The 23,026-nt window shown below is 41.7% G+C and overlaps 1 protein-coding gene across 2 annotated transcripts; it reads right to left on the minus strand.

Moving 5' to 3' along the window:
- Nucleotides 1–110: 110 nt before the first annotated feature.
- Nucleotides 111–22,776, minus strand: LOC311359866 (uncharacterized protein). Of its 2 annotated transcripts, XM_084479893.1 has the most exons (18): nucleotides 22,732–22,776; nucleotides 22,586–22,650; nucleotides 21,691–21,822; nucleotides 21,238–21,312; nucleotides 20,673–20,846; nucleotides 18,720–18,880; nucleotides 17,658–17,849; nucleotides 15,821–16,922; nucleotides 14,913–15,075; nucleotides 11,666–11,777; nucleotides 10,259–10,349; nucleotides 7,817–7,903; nucleotides 6,264–6,416; nucleotides 5,292–5,421; nucleotides 5,073–5,105; nucleotides 4,203–4,300; nucleotides 3,857–3,940; nucleotides 111–1,757 (listed from the first exon to the last, which is right to left on the minus strand). In XM_084479893.1, the coding sequence occupies exons 2-18, from the start codon at nucleotides 22,613–22,615 to the stop codon at nucleotides 1,656–1,658; spliced, it is 2,919 nt and encodes a 972-aa protein (XP_084336019.1). In that variant the 5' UTR covers nucleotides 22,616–22,650; nucleotides 22,732–22,776; the 3' UTR covers nucleotides 111–1,655. The 2 variants fall into 2 exon arrangements, with proteins under 2 accessions (XP_084336019.1, XP_084336018.1); XM_084479892.1 differs by having other exon boundaries at nucleotides 22,586–22,748.
- Between the last annotated feature and the right edge of the window lie 250 nt (nucleotides 22,777–23,026).

Genomic DNA, 23,026 nt, shown 5'->3' on the forward strand with positions numbered 1-23,026 from the left:
GACAAATTCAGTTTTTAGAGCACTGACTGAGACTGAGATACCTCGACATAAAAAAAAGTTTGTTCTCTAAATCTCAATTTTGACCAATTACAGTTCTCAGAGAAGGAAAACAATGTTCAACATCACATTTATTTTTAAATGTCACATTAATTATTCCTTAAAATTGACAGATCTGATTAAAATTAGTATTTTATCTGCTTACAACCAACCAACATTCATTATAACATGTCCTTCTGGTACTTTTACCAACTATATCATTCTATGATTAAACTGTATCTCATACAAACATAAAAATCGAATTAATTAGATAATTCATAATTAATTCTAGAGACATAAAGTGTGAAGGGAGGACTGATGCTGTTGATACAATTCATAGATCACAAACAAAATACCTAAAGTTACTCAATCATGTGATCTGAAGTTCCATAAAGTAAGTTCAAGCCCATTGAGTCAGTAGCTCTTGACCTTCCTGAATTCCTGAATAACCAAGCAACCTGTTTTTAATATTCTTATTATCATGGTGAAAAAGCATTGAGATGACCACCTTGAAGGTGCGCGACACCATTTAATCCTCCTATACTCGAGCGAGCGGTGGAGATCATCTTGGAAATGAGGTAAGAGCGACTCCTTTATACCCCAGACGATCTTGCATGGGGCATGTTGAGCATACACAAAAGGTAGCAGACTCAGAGTCCTCGAATAGACCGTGACCAGATCAGATAAGCCTGCTCAGAATCAAATGTAATACAACACAGATGTTTCACAAAACCAAATTAAATATCTCAATCGGCTTGCCATCACTGAGACCGCCCAATTCTAACTAATCTGTGTTTTTCATCTTGTATAGATGTGTTTGAATTGCAAGTTATTCCGAATGTACACTTTGCCAAAATGTGTTGTCAAAGTTTACACAAACAACTGCAAACACACAGGAACAGTATATATTATTATGATATCAAATGTAATGAGAAGGATTTTTTTGGTAAAGATGACACCCTGGCTCTGGTAAAATATATAATAGTCAAAATTAAGCCCTATGTCCTTTCCTAACCAATTTTCCTTGACCTTGATGGAAAATGTCACGAGGGCAAGGAAAGATGTGATAGGGGAGAATCAAAAATAACAAAAGACAATCGCGGTCCTAAGGGAATATCCGACAGCAGTTAACGTTACACTTGATCAGGTAATTATGTGTTGGTGGATGTTATGGACGTCACCCTGTCTTGGTGAAACTACAATGATCGGAAGATGGACTATACTAAAAGTAGTCTCAGAAACTCTGCCCCATGCATTCTGACCGTATTGTTTCATGCAGGCTATATGAACGCGGAAAACCAGGTGACAAATATAAGCCTAGGCCTAATAATTTGAAATAAAAAAATGAATATAGGCTCCCAGTCAGAAAATTGAAACAAAATGGTTGTAGCTTTGAGAATGGTTGTTCCCGCTCACCCTCCTGTCCACTCAATTCATCGACATAGAAATTGAAAAAAACTGATTTCAGCAGACCGTTTTAGATACCTTGTAGACGATCCACATCTTGGAGTGCATACAGTACAGTGAAGACTCTACACTGTAGAGTATGTATGGTGTTGGCCATCATAGTGGTTCCTTATGTCTTGCAGTACAGAAGCTACCTGAGGGCATTTAATACACTATTGAAATTCAGCATGTATTTTCTTGAAGTCATGGAGAAACTGACTGATACACCCAAAAAGTTCTTGCGAGTCTTGATCCACTGGCTCACCAAATTTAACCTAAACACAAGAAAAGAAAGAAAAATAGTTTGTTGCAAATTGGTTGACAACCATCAATCTAAGACCACATTAGAGGAGTAGCAGCATATTTGGTTTCAGCATTCAATTTAGATTAGCATTGCATGTAGATAGCATATGACTTTTGACACAATACACAGGACAGTCTTAAAGGAACAGTGGCAAATTTCTTGACCAGTGTGTTTTGTTGCGGCGCTGTTCCCCAAATTTCCCCACCCTTTTTAAATCTGCACAAGCGATAGCCCCATGACCTTCACAGCCATTCAAATATTTGATCTCACATTTTGAATGGTGACTGCTTTGGTAGGACATCAACACGAATGTAAAACAAAGCAAACAAACATTGATGAAATAACTTGGAATACTACTTTCTCCTGCACCTTGATGTAGAACAATCAATCCATGGTTGCCGTTGTGTTGAAGCAGTGGAAATATGATGACTCAAACCACAACTTGTATGCAAAGAAATAGCAGAAAGAATCTGCCATTGCATCTTTAAAGATATTCATGTATTGTACATATACATTTCCATTTGGGTGATGTCTATGTCTTTAAAATCAAACTAACCCCAGTACAATATGGTGTGGCACGCAGAACCTATTACTGTGCATATGGCATGGCATGCATGTGAAAGCAGCTGTGGAATAATGTAACCCATAGGGTGTTCGAATAAATTACCTGTGTTTAATTATAGGTGTTTGTGAAATCATTCTTGAACGCCTCTCTGATGCATACACATACGATTCACTCCCTATTTAACTGAACATAATGCGTGATCATCTCTGTGTTGCCTGACATTCAATCATCCTGACGTCTACATCTCCCAAACTGTTGCATTTAGGGACACAATGATCTCTATCTACTCTCTATATCTCTCTGCCATTGCTGTTGTGCCTGTTTGTTGTCAGGCACAACAGCAATGGCATAACAAGTATAAATATAACCCCCTACACTCTTCATAATTAAACACAAATTGTCAAATGCTTCATGACCTTGAAAATAATAATAATTAAAAAAAAAATGTTGCTGCTTTTGCATGTCAAGTGGTATTTTGTACAGGCCATTTCAACAGCTAAGACCATATCTGTAGCAAAGATCCTTCCATAGGTTATGAATAGGACCATCTGATGATGTCAAGAGGCTGTATGTCAGATCATAAATATGATGTAGTTCTGCTTGCCATTTCCTTGCCCCTCTCCCTATCATAAGTGTTTCATACAGGCATAACACAATCGCCTCCATTGCCCGGTTCTCAAAATATCCCTCCTAGCTAGGATTAAAGAAAGTCTAAAGGACCAGTGTTGTAAATGTAGGTCAATTCAATTCTGATACTTGGACTATTAAGGGAAGACAAAACACACTCTTATTTTGTCTTGTACTTCAGAGTGTCTCACCGATTTGGATTTGTTTTAAATAAAGATTAGAAAGTGATATAAAAGCATGACTGAGCATGACTAACCCTTATTTTTCATTCCTGTTTAGGAAACTTCAATGAATTTAAATAAGTAAATATAATCAACATTATCGAAATAAAATATAACATTGCAATGTGCAATTTGCAAAGCACACATAATGAAACAGCTAGCAGCTGGCTCAAATAGTAGTGGGAGGAGGATATGGGGGCTAGGGGGCTGACTACCTATATTTTTGTAACAATATTAGTTGAATAATAGCTCCCTTTATTCTAATTCAGTACTATTATTTACAGTTTTCATCAAAAATGTCAAAATCCCTGGTGGACAGGTACAATATGCAGAACTAATAGAACTCAATGTGCAACTGAAGATTATTTTGCAGTTAGGGAACGAAAATCTGTGGGTGAATTTCGACCTACGCCATGGACAAGTGTGATCGACTCTGTTCAGCCCCAAGGACTAAAGGACACCAACAATTCGGTACAGAGAGTAACCTTCAAGTCTATTCACTCTGAAATATGTCCCAGCATCTCAATATGGGAAGGAGGAGATAAGATGAGAATCAATTAGAAAGAGATAACACATTGGATGGTCCTGAAATTGGGGGCTATTTATCTGTGCAAATAGCACAAAAACAAAGATGTGAATAACTCCCAGAATAATTACCAGTAGGTCAGAGTAGAGCTTCTTCATCTCCTCACATTTCTTCGACAACAAAGAGATATCCGTTTTGTACTTCCCGATGGCCATCTGTTGCATATGAGAAAAGTTGAAGGTTTGTTTTTTAATTGATCATGTTTATTCATCAATTTAAGTGTCATTACGTTTTAAATGGGATTTAGTGAATCCAAGTTCTGTCTTGGAGGGGCTAAACAGCATATCATACAGCTGGATTCAAATAGGGGGACAAAGATTTAATGCACAAAATCCACACCATTCCAACATCGGAGAATGAGAGTGTGTATGCTTAAGCTAACAGGAAGGTACTTAGCATCTTCTTAGCATACTTCACCTTTAAGTCTTTGGAGAACTTTTGATGTTGATCCATGCTATTTTCTTTTTTGTTCATTTTCCTGTAGTGCAAGATTTTCTGAAGCTCATTCTTCAGGACTGTAGGGGTGACACACTTGAGTTACCATCCATCATCATTTGACCCCACCAGCAAATCAAATACTGGTCTCCTGTCGGATTCGTACCCAAGCCTTATTTTTCTGTCAGGGTCAACTGTTGCATTATCATGTCATATCACACACAAAGGCAATTGTAAATGGAGCAAATGCAAATGATAAATGGAGCTAGGCCACTTCCTTCGGACTCAAAATCCCTGGCCACCCAAATCCGTGTTGTTGACATCCAGTGTGCAGAATCAAAATGATATCAAAAGTTCTGTATAGATACACGCAGATAAAAATAAAACTCTATATCTTTAGGGCATGATATCTATAATTAGGACTGACATCACACCGAATTGACCAACGGTGCTTATCATAAGCCTGACCAATCATAAACGTTAGATTTTTTTTTATCTACCTACCAGGGCACGGTTCATAGACTGTGCCCAGGTACATAACAGTAGGAGACCAATAAGACTTTTATCATAGTTAATAAAAATAAAAAAACGTAAAACTTTGATGAATGTCTTATAAAAACATCAATTTTTAACCCATTTCCCAGTTTGGATATGGGTGACCAGGGACTTTCAAATGAGTCTAAATTAATTATTCTAGGGTGACATGCATTTCTATTTTGGTTGTAAGACTTTGTTATCCAACCACTGCCCTTGTCTCCAGAATATTTAGAATATCTCTGATGGATCAGACTGTGGACTCATTTGTTCTTGTCTGGGACAGAGAGTAAGTAAGTAAAACCCTGATCCACTCACCGTCTACTTCTGCGGTCAGTCCTTTGATGGATGCTGTCCAACAACAGAGACACACACACGATCGTGTACAAACACGCACACACACACACACACACACAAAGAAAAAAAGATGCAAGCATCAATTATACCAGCCTACACCGGAACTCACCCAAAAGAAAACAAAGAATGCGTCAACCCACAGATTTCTCACAGTTTGATTAAAATCTTGATTGCTTATACCTCCTGGGACGGTTTCAAATTCGGCAAGCTCCTGGATAAGCATGAGCGTGCCTGGTTGGTGCAACATGAGCTGCTCCACAAGGGCGTGGAGCAAGGTGAAGGTCCGGTCTCTCCCACGGAGCTGTGCGAGCTGGATGAAGAGAGAGAGGGTTCAGAGAGGAAAGGACCCCGAGCACGCACTGACCTGTGCCGAGCCCTTAGGGGGAATACCCCCCTCACAAACACACCACACAGCCAGCAGTAAACAGAGAGGGATGGTGGTACGTGCAGAGCAAGAGCATTCACACAGGGGTCAATAAAGGGTAGCTTCTTTTTTTTGCAACTGCGTGAACTTGTTGCCGCAGTGCTTTTGGGCTACCAACATAAAGTTCCAGCAAAAATAAATACAATACAAAATAATCGCATTCAAATAATCCCAACCACAGTCATCACAAATAATCACATTCTGACAAATTTATATCGTTAATCGCTTAATATATATATATATAATATATATATAATAATAGCTTTTGCGTTAATCATGAGTATCATAATGTATTCATCTGGATGGACTGCTTAGAGATACACATGGGGATGTATGACACTGGTAAGCATGCGCGCTTGACTTCCATTTCACCCAGACCCCGCCTCCTATTGTGGTGATTGGACAATTGACATCTTCCCCCCCTTCAGAACTGCGTTTGAAAGGACAAGCCAAGTAGAAGCCGAGTCACTCTTAAAGGTGACATATTATACCACCAGGTGTGAGTGTGGTTAGCCGTTACAAGCCATTTTGAAAATCTGCCCCTTCTCACAAGTGGGCGTGTCCACCTAGATGTATGATGGATAGATGAGCAACGTTGGCTACAGTCCACTGGGTAGGCTGGTAGGCTGATCACATCTAGGTGGACACGGCCAATCATGACGTCAGAAGAGGCAGATTTTCAAAACAGTTGCCCTCAGGTCCGCCCCCAATAGGGCCGGGCGCCTTACTTTGGATAAGGAGGACAGACGGAATCCCTTGGCGTCCATCTTGCCGGCGTTCTTGTTGAGGAAGTTGCCGACGACGAGCAGGTACTCCAGCATGGCGACGAAGGAGCCCGAGCCCAGCAGCTCCGTGCACATCCTTATCTTCTGCTCGATCAGCTGAAACACAGAAGCAGAGGATGGCGCTGCTGATGCCCTCCAACATGAACCGCTGTTTAGCTGCGGTGAGACTTTGTTTTGTGGGATTTTTATCAGAGAGAGAAGAAAAAGACAAAAAAAAAAACAGCCCAAACTTGTTTGCCTTTTCCGTTCGATCTGCGTAAGCCCTTGGCTGATAAAAATAGCCCCAAGCTTCGCTCTTCCACATCATTATAGTGCTTCTCCTGCTCAGCACCTCTGTTCTACTCATTAAGTGAATCCTCTTCCACTTCGGGATCTTTGATGTCTTGCAAGCGTTCATATTCTCACATGTCCTGTCGACTTTTAATGTGCATCGAGAAGGCCAAAGCCAATCAACCCCATTCAGTTGAATTTGATTCAGGGTTCTGATTGATTGCAGTATTCTGTTGTACACACTCATTTGTATTCTCTAGCCACAACTTCTTCTACTGCTCATGTATAGCTGCTTAGAACTAGTTATGAGCAGTTGTGGCAACAAATGTCTGCTGTTTGCTAGACAGACCAAAACACTTCTGCTAATGTTACTTAAGTAATTGCATTATATCTCCTTTGTTTGTTTCCTTGGTGATGACGGCAATCAGAACAAAGGGAACAAAAAAGCTAAATTGTTATGTCCCGCCAAGGAGAGTGACCTTCCCTGTGTCAGAACACGTCGTGTTTTTGGACAGCAGCCTCCTCTGTGGCTGCTCAATAGACAACTTTATCCAACAGAACCGGTTGGAGATGTGGAAGATATTTCAAATTATTTCAGATTTAAATTTTGTTGAGGTTGACCTGGATTCTAGAAGTGTGGTTATGCTAACGAAACATTAGCCTGTTCACAAGTGTTGAGTCAAACAAAAATGTAATAGAGGATGATCAATGTAACGATTTGTTGCGTTCAAGTTCATTGATCCACAGTGATACTTGGTAAGTACCTAAAACGGAATGAAAATAACAACTATCTGTGTTTGGTTCCCAATCAATTTGACTGCCTTTCTTTGATGATTGTGCTTTCTGAATATTATGACACTGTTTAAAGATAAAGGGTTTTCAGGCCTTTCTTTCCATTTCCCAGCAAAATGAAGTGCCGAAAGTGCCTTTCGTGCCAATCTGCATGAATACAGAGCACTCCACAATAATGGAAGTCAAACTGAAAGGTGGAAAAAAGCTTTTAAGCATTAATGCCACCGTTCCCTCAAATGTCCTTTTGATTTAAGACTAAAACCCTGATGTATCTGTACATTAACATTTGCATTACAGGACAGAATTTGCATGCAATTAGGCTTTTCTTTGTCCTCTTGTGAAGGAATTCTTTGACTTTGAACTTCACGAGGTTCTGGCCCAAAGGGTTTGGTTTTAACACGGTTCACTTTGATTGGCTAGGAGGAGGAACTCACGGGCTGCAGGTCCTTCATGCTCATTGGAAGCTCCCTCAGGGTGAGCAGGATGTCTAGACGCCTGCTCAGGTAGGAGATGTTGCACATCTGGAGAGACACGTGTTGGAGAATGTGTGAAATTTTACAAAAACGTATACGCACACTCAGACAAATGCACATGCACACATAACGACAGATGTACACATAGAGACAAACACACATACACACATGCAATGCATACATACACACAAATACTGTCTGAAGCAAGGCCCACATTGGAGAAGGTGAGAAAGACACCCACTATTTGTATCTGAATTTCCTTCAGACACGCAAACACATCAACACACACAGATACCTGTGTGCTTACACCTTCACATGCACACACACAAACACACATACACACACACAGGCAGGCACACACACGTACGTACGCAAAAGTACACACACACACACACACACACACACACACACACACACACACACACACACACATTAGACACTGATCAAGTTATGGCCATCACATTATTCAGATTTAGTTTCAAAAGCATTGAGCTGAAATCTCGGGTGCTCTTATTATGGGATGGCTGCTGCCCGGTCGTACGGACCAAGGACTCCGGGTACCGGGGTGGTGGAAGACAAGCCTGTCGACAGGCTGATTTAGCAGGGAACACACACGCCTGACACCTTGAATCAACCGGCTGAGCTGCTCCACCTTTTGTGATGCTGCTGCTCTCTCTCTCTCTTCGCTGTGAGACTCCTCCTTGGTTGACTCCTAACAGAGAATGACTTTCGATCCCAGGCTAAACTCATTCATCCATCATTTTATATCAGCAATCACAAAATTACAAATTAAAGGGGTAGTGTGTAGAATATACTGGCATCTAGTGAAACAGAATAAATCAATTATAAGATAAGTAAGTATGTTTTAATTAATAATTCATTACCTTAAAATCTGCCCTTTATATCTACATAGAAGGCAGAGGACCCTTCTTCCATGGAGCCACGGCCAAAAGGCTCTAGAGAGGACGTGTTTTAATTCACCATCATAATCGCTATCTTACTTGTCAGCTAGGAGTTTTAGTTTGACAGACTAACTAATTACAATTTATACATCTATTAATCTATTAACTTGACACTTCTATGCTGTCGCAGGCGATTACATCCCTTTGGAAGGACCTGCTGCCCCCATACACAATACAGGCCAGTACAGGCGTAGCTTCTCCTATGTCGTCGGAGGGGAGAGGTGGGGCTGGGGGTTATTCAGTTGGTTGTAATCTGCAACCTCAACGCTACATAACACTGAATCCTACACACTGCACCTTTAATCAAATCCATTGAAGAAAATAGAGAGAGCCATTGCACTACATACCAGCATGGACAAAGTGGACTATGACCACTTCCACTGGGCTGTAACAGCATGGCCATACTTAAATCCACTTGTCTTTGAGAGGATGATGTCAAAGCCCCTCAATTTATATAGCATTTTTCCACTTAAACTACAGCCTCTGTTTCTTTCTAAGGAGAGAGCAGACCTTTTATGTTGAAATGCATCACAACCTTACAGGAATCGCCCTGCAATTTTTTATACTGTTATATTGTTGATAATTACACAGGTTTAAAATGAAGTTATGGCAGTAGTTATGAAGTTATATAGAATTGCCTACTGCATAAATAAAGTGTAGATAAATCCTAGCCACAGTGATAAACACCTCATTACCAAACAGCGAGAGTGGGACAGAAATGGACAGTATTCCAGTCGGTATCTCGTATGACTTTTGAGGAATCACTTCAATTTGCACTTCAAATCCCAAGAGGGTTAAAGATGTTACATCTAGCTTGATTAATCATGAAGTCTGGATCAAGAAGCCCTCAGCCGACAACCACTTGCTCCCTAAATAGTCACACTTTCCCTGACACATCAGCGCACACACACAAGCACACACACACACACACACACACACACACACACACACACACACACACACACACACACACACACACACACACACACACAGGAACCTCATCCACACCCACACATCACCTTCTCTCAACCGATTTCGTAATTTTGTTTATCAGTGGGTATCGTAACCATACTAGCTACAATCCCTCTTCTGCCTGAATGCCTGAATGTCTGAATGTCAGATCTTCCTGAACAGGAATGTCCATTTATTGGTCTGATTGTGCGGCACCTTGACCTCCACTTGCAGCCATGTGGCGGTGGGGTTTGCGTGACGGTGTTGAGGAGGCTGCGATGCCACCCCTCAGTGAGGAAACAAAGAGCCTAACCCTAACCCTCATTCAACCGGCATCGATCCTACAAAATGCAGGGCTGGCTGCTATAGGGAGGCGCTAGCTAATGCTCAATTGAATGATTCAGTGATATGATTCAATTGCTGTGAACCAACTGATAATAATTACTCATGGGGGCCTTGGATTGTTCATTGTGGATCCATGTGAACCTACCTCCATCATGTATCGGTCCACAATGTGCAGTTCAGCCTGAGGGCCCTTGTGGGATTTATACATTTCCACATCGTCAGGGGTGGGAACATACCTTCAACACACACGCACACAATAATAATTAGTATTATTTATATTACAACAAATAACAATTAGTCAGGCCTGCATTAGGAATTAGGACATATAAACATATAAAATAAACTGTTAAATAATAAACAGAAGAAATGAAGTGTAATATAATGTTCTCATTTGAATCTTAATTAGAAAACTCTGAAATAGCATTTACACACAGTTATAGCTTTTAGCAGTTATAATAAAATGATATATTTAGTAGTAATCTTAAACACCATACACAGTGGTCGCAGGGCTAGTAAGAGGATAAAAGAGTAGGAATTGTCAACGTTAGCTTATCTAACATGTCGGCGCCAAAGAATGAAAGAGCTACCACTGATTTGCACTGTATCTAACCTACACTTGTCTTGGTATGGACTTTTGTCATTTGAGTGCAGTCCAACCCCCAAATTCACCTCTTTTTTTGTGAGACAGGGCAGCACTCTGTTCATTAATATTGCAGCCTCTGTTTCGGAAGATTAGTCCTTCTGGAGAATTTATTCCCTATACATCCCAGGCAGTGGAACAAATTAAAAAAACATCTTGCGTTTTCATACACAAGTTCATACGTGTGAGTCTCTGGACTCGAGGCTACATTAGATCCCTGCTTCCCAGTGGTTCACTTTAACCAACGCAGTAAACTAAATGGTTTGAATGTTTTTTTTTCACCCATAGCCACTTACCATGTTAGGGGTATATCAATAGTGTCCGTCTCCATAAATATCCAAAGATTAAAGTTTTATGAGGAGGCCACTCTGGTAAAAAGGTTCTGGTATTTTGAGTGTGGGGATGGCTTCAGGAGTATGGGCCAGTCACTGAGCTGTGTGAGCTGCTAGCAGGAAGGGACATGTGTCACATTTTCCTGAATGGATAGAGACCAGGTGTCCTGGACTCTCATTCGTGCCAAGGGCCTGCATGTAGGACCAAGGAAACCTGGCAAGAGCACCCTAAAGCATCACCTTAGTTTAGGTCACCTTATTCAGGTCTGCAAAACAAGCTACACGGTATTGTTTTAATACATGCAAGCTTTTGTTTGATATTTAAATGGTATGCTAATGCTGATAATAATAATTATTATTAACAGTTCTACTTGGCAGCTAGAGCTAACAGGTCTATGTAGCAGCTGGATCTAACAGTTCTACTTAGCAGATGGAGCTTACAGTTCAACCTACCAGGAAGCTTCACTATGTTTGCGGCTAGCGTTTTAAGCCCACACCATCAAGCTCCATTGCCTCAGTGTTAAAGGGCAAGTGTTAAAACAAAGGGTGAGAAGATGGTTGAAACACAATGTGTGTGTACCTCCTGAGGGAAGCGATCTGCTCTTCAGAGAGTCCTCCATCGGCCTCGTTGACTATGAACAGTTTGTCCTTCAGCTCTCCTGGTTGGACCGGAAAACTTTTGAGGAAAATGTCTGGAGAAGAAATGGATACAAAAAATGACTTCCACTGAATTCAATACACATATGCAGACAATAGAGAGGAGTGCAAATAGCATCCTGCCTATGTGGAAGGTGTGCTTTCTCCAAAAATAAAACAACATTCAGGAGACAAGGGTGCTTTTGCTTTATTCCTTCCTTTCAGACATCTAGGGAGAAGGGCTCTCATTTGCATCCCATGAAATAAAAAGTGCTGTAATCTTTTTTGTTCCACCTAAAACCCCTCCTTGAATATGCAGGAGCTGGCAGACATACAATTCATTAGTCTGGTGAAAAGACTCCATTGAAATCACTGGGATGAGAAACGTGGGAGCCTGACATGGACAGTCCAGAGATTTCGTTGCGCAGGTGAATATCTCATAGTTTCACAGACCATTTCTGGCAGCCCTGCTGGGGAGCCGTCTAACCTAAGTGGCTAAGGATTTCTTTTTGGATTTAAACAATCCATGGAGCATTCTTACAATTCTTGGTGCAGGGTTGATGGGACTAAGGTTGATTCTGTGGTAACCATAGGGAACTATTGATATGGAATCAGTTACACATCTAAAATAACTTTGATTGTTTTATCAGGGCCATCCACCAGTGTGAGCCTGTCTTTGTTTGTATGTATTTGAACACAGCAGAAATCCATCTCAAGTTTGATTTAAAGGCAAAGTTATAGCCATGATAATATTGATGAAAGAAAATAATTTCGGACAAACTTTAAATTGAATGAGATTCATTTAATTTCGAACAATGGCGTCTCTAAATGAGGCTAGAGCAGAGACTTTCATATCATATCACATATTCAAGTGAAAATTAGATATGAAAATATAAATGTGCCCACAAAAAGCCAGAGATTTTAGAACATGCTACACACACACACACACACACACACACACACTCACACGCACACGCACACGCACACACACACACACACACACACACACACACACACACACACACACACACACAATACAGAAATAAATGAACATAGCAATAGTCTGAACCGCGCATGGCCAAATGAGGAGAGTGTACCACACTGGGCATAGGATGAAACATGTGGCCTTAAAATGACCCACAGGACACTCTTCACTCGCAAGACACATTGGATCATGGCTCTCGGTTCACAGGCTTCATTAACTAGTGTACTCATAGGCCCTCGTGGGAGATTACACAACCGCACAAACCTGTCGCTTTGAACGCACAAGGTTACAAGCACGGGGAAAAAACAACAGGAGAACTAAACAAAACGCTACAGCGGTTTGCTCGTTATGAATGGCGTATTATTGCAACTTTCTAGCCCTCAAAGGGGCGATTGGGGTTGTTTGTTATGATATATTTCCTGTCACTGACGATAGAACAATGGATTTGAGTGCCCCATAACAACGGAATAGGAGGTGAGTGATTATCTTTGGCATTATTTGCATCAGTCACGCCAGACGTCCCCCTGCATTTGTTTCCAACACTTTATTGTCATTAAGTTAAGTATCTGCTTGTCTTTTCTGTGCTAAGTGCTTGGTACACCCACAAACATCACTGTTTCAATCCCAGAGGAATGCCTCTTTTAATTACAGACGTGGAGGCAATACTGCCCCAATAATGCCACATTCTAGCATCATGTGGCTTTGCAATAAATATGTTGCACTGGATATTACCTGAGGCTAAGGTTAAGGGTTAATACTGCAGACTAATTCAGTTATGGATGGTATATTGTAGATCCAAGGCCAGCTATCTTGTTGATACGGAATGGCTTGTGTGCATGCATGTATGAAAGTGTGTATAAGTATATATCAATGCCATTTTAACAAAAACTAAGTTATGTAAGAGGGAAACATTGGAATTAACAAACATGACATATCTACATCACATTAGTAGTAGTAACATAAACAACCAGAAATGTTAATTGTAGAAAAGGTTATTTCCTTATTATCTGACTGACAGAAACATATTGCCTTGGGGTTAGGGTCAGCTCAGGGTAAGGTCTAGACTAGACACAAAGAGAGTTTCCATATCAGAGATGAGGAGGATACGCCAATCTGAGTATATCATACATCACACAACAAGCTGCTGTCATTGTGGGTCAGATCCACATCCATATTGGATCATTGACTGCACCGTAATGATGAGGTGGGTCTGCCGACCTGTACCAGGTATCTGGACTACTTCACAGATCCTCTGCACCTCCTCAGGACCAAAGAGTTCTCCACATGTTTTGGGTCCTTCTCTAGAAAGGGCCACCTACATTCGGCAGATCAATAGTGGTATGCCGTTACGTTGTAAACTGCCTATATTTAAGTCCCATGAGATGCAGAGGATTGCATGGACAGATGTGATGTAAGCCGATGTGCAGGTCTAATAGGTGAAATGCTGCCCCCTGTATGCAACACAAGGTTAATACCATAATGTGCAGACTTAAATCAATATGCAACTTTGAGCTGCTTCGAGTGAATTGTGTGTGTGTGTGTGTGTGTGTGTGTGTGTGTGTGTGTGTGTGTGTGTGTGTATGTGTGTGTGTGTGTGTGTGTGTGTGTGTGTGTGTGTGTGTGTGCGAGAGAGAGAGAGAGATGCATGATGGATGTGGGTGGACAGCCTCTATAACCTTAGCAATGCACATTGGAATTAAACAAAATATGAATGGTTATTTTATCATAAGACACTGGGTGGGGTTATAGCTCATCCCGATCTCATCATAAATTATGCCCTTGCAACCATCATTGGTTGTTGTGGCTTTTCATTTAATCCAAAATGAATAAAACATTCATAGACAGTGCCCAGGGACACTGTGCACAGCCCTACTTTAGTCTGTTTCTTGGTGCTAATTATGCAATAAAAGTCAAAAACAGACATGAATATAAGTCAAACATTGTGACATTCATTTGTGTGAGTTAGTGCCCTCTGGTGGTGTACGACCGCACTTCATTACTCTGCTTCATTCCAGAAATTACTTGATTTCTTTTGATGACCACAACAAATGCTTAATGTTGTGCTAAATAAACTATGATTGGATAAATAATATATGTCTTCTAATCAAATCATCATGATTTTGATGATTTGATTAGAAGACATTTCAATGTTATCCAAATGTTCGGTCTGGGACCCATAAGTAGTGTCTTATCTTATTTTACTTACTGAAGTTGTGTGCAATCTTTGCGTTGAGCATAATATGTTGAACATGCGATGGCTCTATTGCACCAAACTTTCCCAAATGTTGAACAGCAAACTGTTCGTACAAGCGCGCTGTGTCGAGCTCTATCTTCTGAGCACTCCCATGCTTCCAAAATGACTTGTCAATCTGCCGAACAGAAACCACATCAATATTATGCTGAATTCATTCTTTTCTAGTTTTAGTCATTGTGGACATTATGAAAAACAAAGCCAGGGGAAAAAACCAAAGGGAAGTGAATCTGTGCAAAGTGAAGATGATTGTATAGTCACTATTCGTGTCTAGAGAGATTGCAACAGACACTGTGCAAGTTTCAGTTGTATTTCCAAGGATACTTTGGTTTCCATGAGGTCTGTTTTCAGTCACCGAAAAACCACCACTCGCACTGAGGTGAGACTTTGTTGAGCCTTAGTGGTAGATTACCACTAAAGAAGGAGAAATGATCCCCTCTCTCAAAGTAAAATGCTACACATATGCCAATGTGGTCGCTGAGTATGGCTTTTAAACTGGCCACTCAGTGTGAATAAATAATAAAATCATTGACACATTTTAAGCAGGGTTAAAACATGTTTTTGCACACTGTGCCAATAGATACAATTGGATCATGTACAGGGCTTGTACATGAGTGCATCATGGGATTTTTGTTGATACTTTTAACATGACTCAAGAGAGTTCAAGTACTGTAAAATCTTTTGTTTTTAAATGTCCTGGCATGAGAAACGTGCAAAGTTGTAAATACTATAATGATAAATCAGTTCATGTTTAATTACTAAACAATGACCAAAAAGACAACCTACATAATAACTAACATTCCAACTGTCATTGGGATGTGACACATCTCCATGTACGAGCCCCATTGATGACGATGTGGTACCTTATCGGAGCCCACCAGGTCCCAGTGGAAGGCCTTGGTGCGTCGTGCAGGGGGCTTCACCTTGGGTTTCAGCAGTAATGGTGGAGGAGGAGGGATCCGAAAACACTGGGCTTCTACCTCCGACTGGAGGCCGGGGACCGCAGGGAGAGCAGTGGGCAGCTGGCTGAAGGTAGAGTGGGTGGTGTCAGCGGGCAAGGGAGCAGGGGGAGTGGATGAGGGACTACGAGGGGTAGGTGTAGGTCTAGGAGAGCTGGGTAAGGGACTAAGACTATTGGATAAAGGAGTAGCAGAGGTGGGTAAGGGTGTACAAGGGGTAGGTAAGGGTGCAGGAGACGTGGGTAAGGAACTATGGGGCATAGGTACAGATCTAGGAGAGCTGGGTAAGGGACTAAGACAAGTGGATGAGGGCGTAGCAGAGGTGGGTAAGGGTGTACAAGAGGTAGGTAAGGGTGTAGGAGATGTGGGTAAGGAACTAGGAGGCATAGGTACAAGTCTAGGAGAGGTGGGTAAGGGTGTACAAGGGGTAGGTAAGGGGCTAGGAGAGCTGGGTAAGGAACTAGGCGGCATAGGTGCAGGTCTAAGAGGGGTAAGTAAAAGTGTACAAGGGGTAGGTAAGGGGCTAGGAGAGATAGCAGGTGAGCCTGACACCAGATCATGGCAGGCCCCCTGCGTGCAGGGGGCCTGCCATGATCCTGCAGGCCTCGCGATGCTCCTCGGTGTAGCGGTGGGTCTGGCGTGTTCGGCTGGCGAATCGTCCCCATTCCCACTCTTCACGCCAGCCGCTGAAAGACCACCGCCACCGCCGCCGCCGCCACCGCCTATGCCGGCCGTGTCCTCATCGCTGAGATCTGCACCCTCATAGTCCGCTGGAGGGTAGCCATGGTCCGCATCTCCCGCCTCTTGGCGACAGCGCTCGCCGCCAGACTCCGAGAGACCCTTGGCCGCTTCGGGGCGTCCCTGAGTAAGGGAGTCTGGAGTGTAAAATAACTGGGACTTCCTTTTCCAGTCCTTACAGAGCCTGTCCACGGCCTGGACCCAGGCGTCCCTCGACTGCACGATGGCCATGGGACCCATGGTTATGGCTGTGATGGGCACACGGAATCTGCAACAGAATGTGGAGATGCGGTGGTGGCAGTTAGGGGTCGGTTTATCGCATAATCCGGAGAATCTACGGCTGTGTATTAGCTGCACTAGCCTAATGCATGGAAGAACAGGGAAGTGAGAGCATTCGCTTCTTTGAAGCGGGGATTATAAACCTTCAGAACACTTGCGTTTCCATTATGCATGCTGTACATCTTTCTTCTTTGTGACAAATGAAAATAGAAATGACAAGTGGTGTATCTTTGATAAGCTGCATTGAAAACTATTTTCTAAACAGTAATAAACTGCTGTAGCTGTGTAGTGCCTTGACTCGTCGTTATACAGAAGTAAGATGTACTGCATGCACAAATACAATGTGGAAATGCTCTGAAGGTTTAAATTCCCCACTTCAAACAAGCACAGAATGCTTGTGCCTCGTCCACTTCCATGTACTAACATGCAGCTAATGCACAGCCGCATAATCTGCTAATTTCTACGTACAACAGTGATATTGTTGTCAAACAGATTAATTTTTATGTTGGGACCAAGAAAACAGGCCATATTCCTTTAAAGGACAGACCGACCCCAGCACCAGCTTGTCGCTTGGTAGAAAGAGGAAGAGGAAGTTCAAAAGCCAAAATATGAACACATTTGGATATTATCACAGCCGGCCAGTTAACCGTATGAGCTGTTAGACCCTGAAATGTACACAACAAGATATACTATTATGAAGGCTGGCTCTATGCGGCCTACTCACTGATACTCATTCTTGTGTGTGATCAGTGTGAAGGTGTCAAGGCTGTGGCTTCGCTCCACGCGCGTGTCTCCGTCCGACAGGTGGATGACCTTGGAGTTGTTGAAGGCGGGGGTGGACTCGCCTTGGGGCAGCACTGCAGGATGTCCCGCAGGCAGCAGGATGAGCTGACCCGGGTGGAGCTGGGCTTCATACCTGGGGGGGGGGGTACACTATGGTCACATAAAGCAACTTTGTGTTTGGATTCTCCCTTTAATGTAAACGTATGAAAGGGATGATACTATGCTTTGTATCCGGCTGCATTTGTGATTGCATAATCATATTTTGGTTTTTGGTTTTTTAGGGTCAAATGGCAGTTAAGAGTGTAGGCCTATTTTACGGAAGTGAAGGTATGCATTTCCAAATAATAATAATGTGGGACATGCACAGAACAATGAAGAAAACACAACACAAGACTATGAATACGCCCGTTGGACTAAAGGAAATGGTCGTCTTTTCGTATGGTAGTCAAGCGGTCTAGCTGGTTTTAATGCTGGTGGAAGGACTGAGGGCGTGGAAATCAGTGCAAGCCGGCCTACTATCAGCTTAATTAGCATGTTGTATGCTTCATGTGAGGGCAGCAGAAACATTCCTATTGGAAGAACATTTAAGCCTGCAAATGTGGAAATAAGGAAAAGGTTAATTTTCACTTCTCATTCTTTCATGTTAAGTGGGATGTATGGTACTCATCCTTGACATATGTATGACGTTTTAAGGCCTATACCTCTTGAAGAGATGAGTTCCAAGATTGTGGCTCTCTGCAATCTTGGAACTCAGAAAAAAAAAATATATATATACTTTTATTTATTATTTCTATTTCCTTTTTTAATTATTTATTTTCTTTTCTATTATTAAGACCTGAAACATGGATACAATTAAATTACCCTTTGGCCCCAGAGGTAAATCTGAGATTGCTGGGCGTAGCCTATACATTCTCACACATTCACATGCATTTAATTCCTAACTTAAAGAGGGAGTGGAAAGGCACTGAGCCAGAGGTATTGCAAGGTTTTAGAGTATCCATACTTCACCCATCTGAATGAGGCCAGGCCTCCTCTGTGAAGGAGCAGGACTCCCTCCAGAATGCATTGGGAGGGTGTCGGAGACTGTGGGTGGGCTTCTGACGTCACCTCCACGGGTGGACAGTAGATGTTTCCATAGATGATCTGATTCACAAGCTGCATCATCTACAACACACAATCAACCACAAAGAGAATGGCCAGAGGGAATGCCAAGAGAGGAACAAGAAAAAATGAGGAAGAGTTGTTTTAACCAAAACTAAAAGAACCTGTTTATGTCTCGGAGCACACACCCTGTCATACCTTAGGGCAGTGGTTTCCAGCAAACACGGCGGCACACCGGTTGCCTGCAGGCAAGGATGTGCGGGGAGAATTTTCTAGTGGGATTTAATAAATATTTCCTCATATAGGTTACAGCGACGCCAGTGAGCGAGTGAACAATAACTATGTTTTTCATCAATCAACCATTGTTGATTCATTATTTAATTGTTGTTTTGTGAAATTAGTTTTTATTGAATATCACACACTCTGTGAGTGTCTTGCCTTGTCCTGATGTTTTGTGTGGAGGACCACAATGTAAATATGTCCTGGACTTTATTGTGTTTTTATCCTCAATTGTATAGAGGGTATTCGCACGCCCCTTTTTACGTCGCCGCGGCCATTTTGTTGACATGACACTGATTGAGAGTGAGTTGTCTGAACTGAGTGAAGTGAGCTGTCGTTCTGAGTTATCAATATTATGGCTTCGTTCGCACGTTATCAAATGGAAACCATCCATCGTAACGTTACAACTTACTCCCTGTGATAAAATAATGTATAGACTGTGTGCTAGACCGATCTAACGGGGTCATCCCTATGTTCCCCGCTTTGTATGTGACCGGTGTTTTTCGTAGGTGGAATCCGGAAGAATGAATATTAGGGTTACGGTTATGGTTAGGGTTAGGATGAGGGTTATGGTTAGGGTGAGGGTTACGGTTATGGTTATGGTTAGGGTTAGGAGTCAGCGTGTGAGTTTGCCTGACAGGCTGTCTGTCCAATCCTAGCGCTTGAGGCGGAACTTTTTCCGGATTCCACCTACGAAAAACTCGACCGGGGAACATAGTTTACGCTCCCGATCTAACTCTAACTAATGTTGTGAAATGTTGGGAACAGACTTCGCTATGAGTAGTCGGCTGAAGTCTCGCCTATTAATTCTAGCCAGCCATAAATCTCTCCTTCGCTGGCTCAAATCCTCAGTTTGTCGCGTAGAGCCTATGTTAGGAATGTCAACTATGTCAACAATATGGCCGCCGCGAACGCGGTGACGTTTATAGAATAAGGTCTATTTGATGTCTTTTAATTTGTGTAAGGCATTTGTTTGATACAATTTGATCAATCAAATCAAAATCAAATTGTTTAATAAAAAATAAAATAATAAAAACCGAAAAACATACCAAACCGTGACTTAAAAACCGAGGTATGTACCGAATCGTAACTATTGTATCGTTACACCCCTAGTGAAAATGTCTTCTAACGTCATGCTAGTAATAATATGCGTGAGCTCTGGTTTATGATCAAGCTGTTGTACCATTTCATTTCTGGTTGGTAAGTAGGTATCATTGGCTGATAAGCTATAGATATGTGATGCCATGTTTTTAACGAAAATGTATAATTAAAAAATGTAGTTCAATTGTTATAAATATCAAAATCGAAATAGAGGTTGGAAGTCTCTTGGGTACTGACATACTAACAGACTTCCTAATGACTGACGGCCACTAGCACAATACTCCTAACTACTTCCTAAGTACACCGGGGTTGGAAAGTATGTTCTGACCTCAAAATGAGGTTGCCGGCCTGAAAAAAAAAAGGTTTTGGGACTCCCTGCCTTCGGCGAATATTCCTGACAGCCAACCAGCCCAGCGGCCCCGTACACTTTTCAGAGGGTTTGCAATGACCTGGGGGTCAGTGACCGGCAGCTCACCTTGTGCTTGTCCTCCAGCGACGTGGCCTCCAGCTCGTAGTCATGGTGATCTCGGAAGGAGATGGAGAACCGGGAGCCCGCGCCGTCATCGCAACTCTTCACCCGCGAGAAGGGGAGCTGCCGGTTGACGATGCCTTTCTCTATGCTGCACACCATCTGGGTCTTGAAGTCAATCTGCAATATGTTCATGTGACAGAGTTATGGTAGCAACCTGTGGTATCATTCACCTGAAGCTGCTTTGGATTGAGCGTCCGATGAATGATTAAATGTGAATTACTTTTGTTATTGATGTTGTTGTTGTGGTTATTTAGTTTATTTTGTTGTTATTTTTATTTTATTTATTTGATTATTGAGTTGACTTTGTTTCTTCTCGATTTTATTGTTGCTCTTCATAGATTGCACAAGGTTTGCACAACATGTATGAGAATGTTGATAAACTAATGGTCAATATTAGCTTATTATAGCTAACCAATTCAATACACGTGTCTAGACGAAGCCTTCCTGTACGTCAACCAGCGGCTTCACTCAGTTAACGGTTTAATATTAATACAGTGAAGTAACTCACCTGGAGGACTCGCTTCTGCCATCTGTAGCGGCCATGTTTGTGAACGCTGAAGTTGTATTGTGATTGTTGCTTCACCTGTAGAACCCAAAGAAAATGAACTGTCAGACGCTATAATTACTGTAGGTTCACTCAAGGGGAACACCCAACGCGTTTTAAACGAGGAGTAACAAAGTCATTATACAGTAATTAAAGACCCAGTGAACCCAAAACACATATTCTATTAATTCCCCAGTGGGGTTTAAAATTACCTTGATTACACAATTACAATTACAACATAGATTCCAGGAATCTCTGAACAGGGATCTAACAGGAAGAGCAGCATATTTCATGTGAGGTATACTTTCAAAGGAACAAAGGACTACTTCTACAGAATAAACAATTCTAAGTTAATAGAAACAGTCCAACAGGCTTTTCTTGAAGAGTTGTGATCTGCATGTTGTCGTTCTCTCCTACCTCCTCAGCCTCGCCCATAATATGCTGGAGCAACTGCTTCCTCTCTCGCTCGGCCTGGTGCAGCGCGTCTTCGATGGACAGCTCACCATTCTTCACCTTGTTCATGATGCTCAGCTGCATCTCGTTGCTCAGCTAGCGAAAGAAGGAATATTCACTCTTGAAATTTGAATGAACGAGGAACGGAGTCCGAAGACTCCGAAATAAGATCAGAATTTCGCATCACTAGTCTGAATCTGTGAAATAACAACTACCCAAACATTTTTAAATACCTGATAGAAATCTGGCATTGTGAAAAAGCCCCCTGAAATAATGTTAGTTTCGAAAAATAAATAAATGTTAGTTTCGCTAGTTTCGAAAAAATAAAAATCGTATTTATTTGCAGTAGGCCTATGCATATTTATATATTTTTTGGTTTCACAGCCATATATTGATTTACCTATCTATGTATTTATTTATTTATTTATTTATTTGTCTATGTGTTTCTTTGCTGTTGTTTGTTTATAAGTTTGGTCATTTGTTCATTAAAAAGAGAATGTAGGCCTACTGCTTTCCCACACATCAGGTTATACAAGGCAAAAGGCTATCAAATGTATACATTGGTTGCTGTTTTCTGTGAATTTTGTATACTCATAAACATGCTGTGGATTCTGTGTTAAATGACAGTGAACGAGGAAGTCAAAAGAAGAAGTTATTCCCTGAGTTGGATGAACTGGCATGTAGCGACTAGCGAGTGGATAGGTTATTATAGCATCACATGGTGGTCTAGCTATATGACTTTTATTTAGCATGCAAAAACGTGATTGTGAACAGTCACTTTTTTGCCATTTAACACGTGGATTGTATAGGCCTACACGCTAAGTATATGCCGTGCATCACCTTAAGCTCTGTATTTTACCTGTGGCAGTTCTTCAGTGACTCTGTCCATCCTGAGGGGATGTTCCTTTCTCTTGGGTCCTAATCCTTGCATCATGGAATATGAACACAAAAATAAATAGACACAGAAATAGTTAAAATGTCTTGCAAATTAACAGATAACTCTACCTGAACTTTTCGGAGAGATTAGTCCAGTTGACTGAGCCTGGCTGCTTGAATAGCCTTCCCCTTTTCAAATTCCAGGTCTGCATGGTCTTAGATTTCACTTTGTCCACGCCCACAAACAAGACGAGGCTTGGTCCGGATGAAAATCTGTCACGAAATCTCAGCAACCATGTTTGACATGCCGAGTCTTGTCGCTTGCATACTGCGATTGCCAATTATGTTTTGTCCAGAAGAGGGCGCTGTGCTACTTATCCGGGGGGTTTCAGAGTACACCGCAACAGCATATGAACGCTGCTGT

This window comes from Micromesistius poutassou (assembly GCF_964030765.1).
Source record: "Micromesistius poutassou genome assembly, chromosome: 15".
Classification (NCBI taxonomy): Eukaryota; Metazoa; Chordata; class Actinopteri; order Gadiformes; family Gadidae; genus Micromesistius; species Micromesistius poutassou.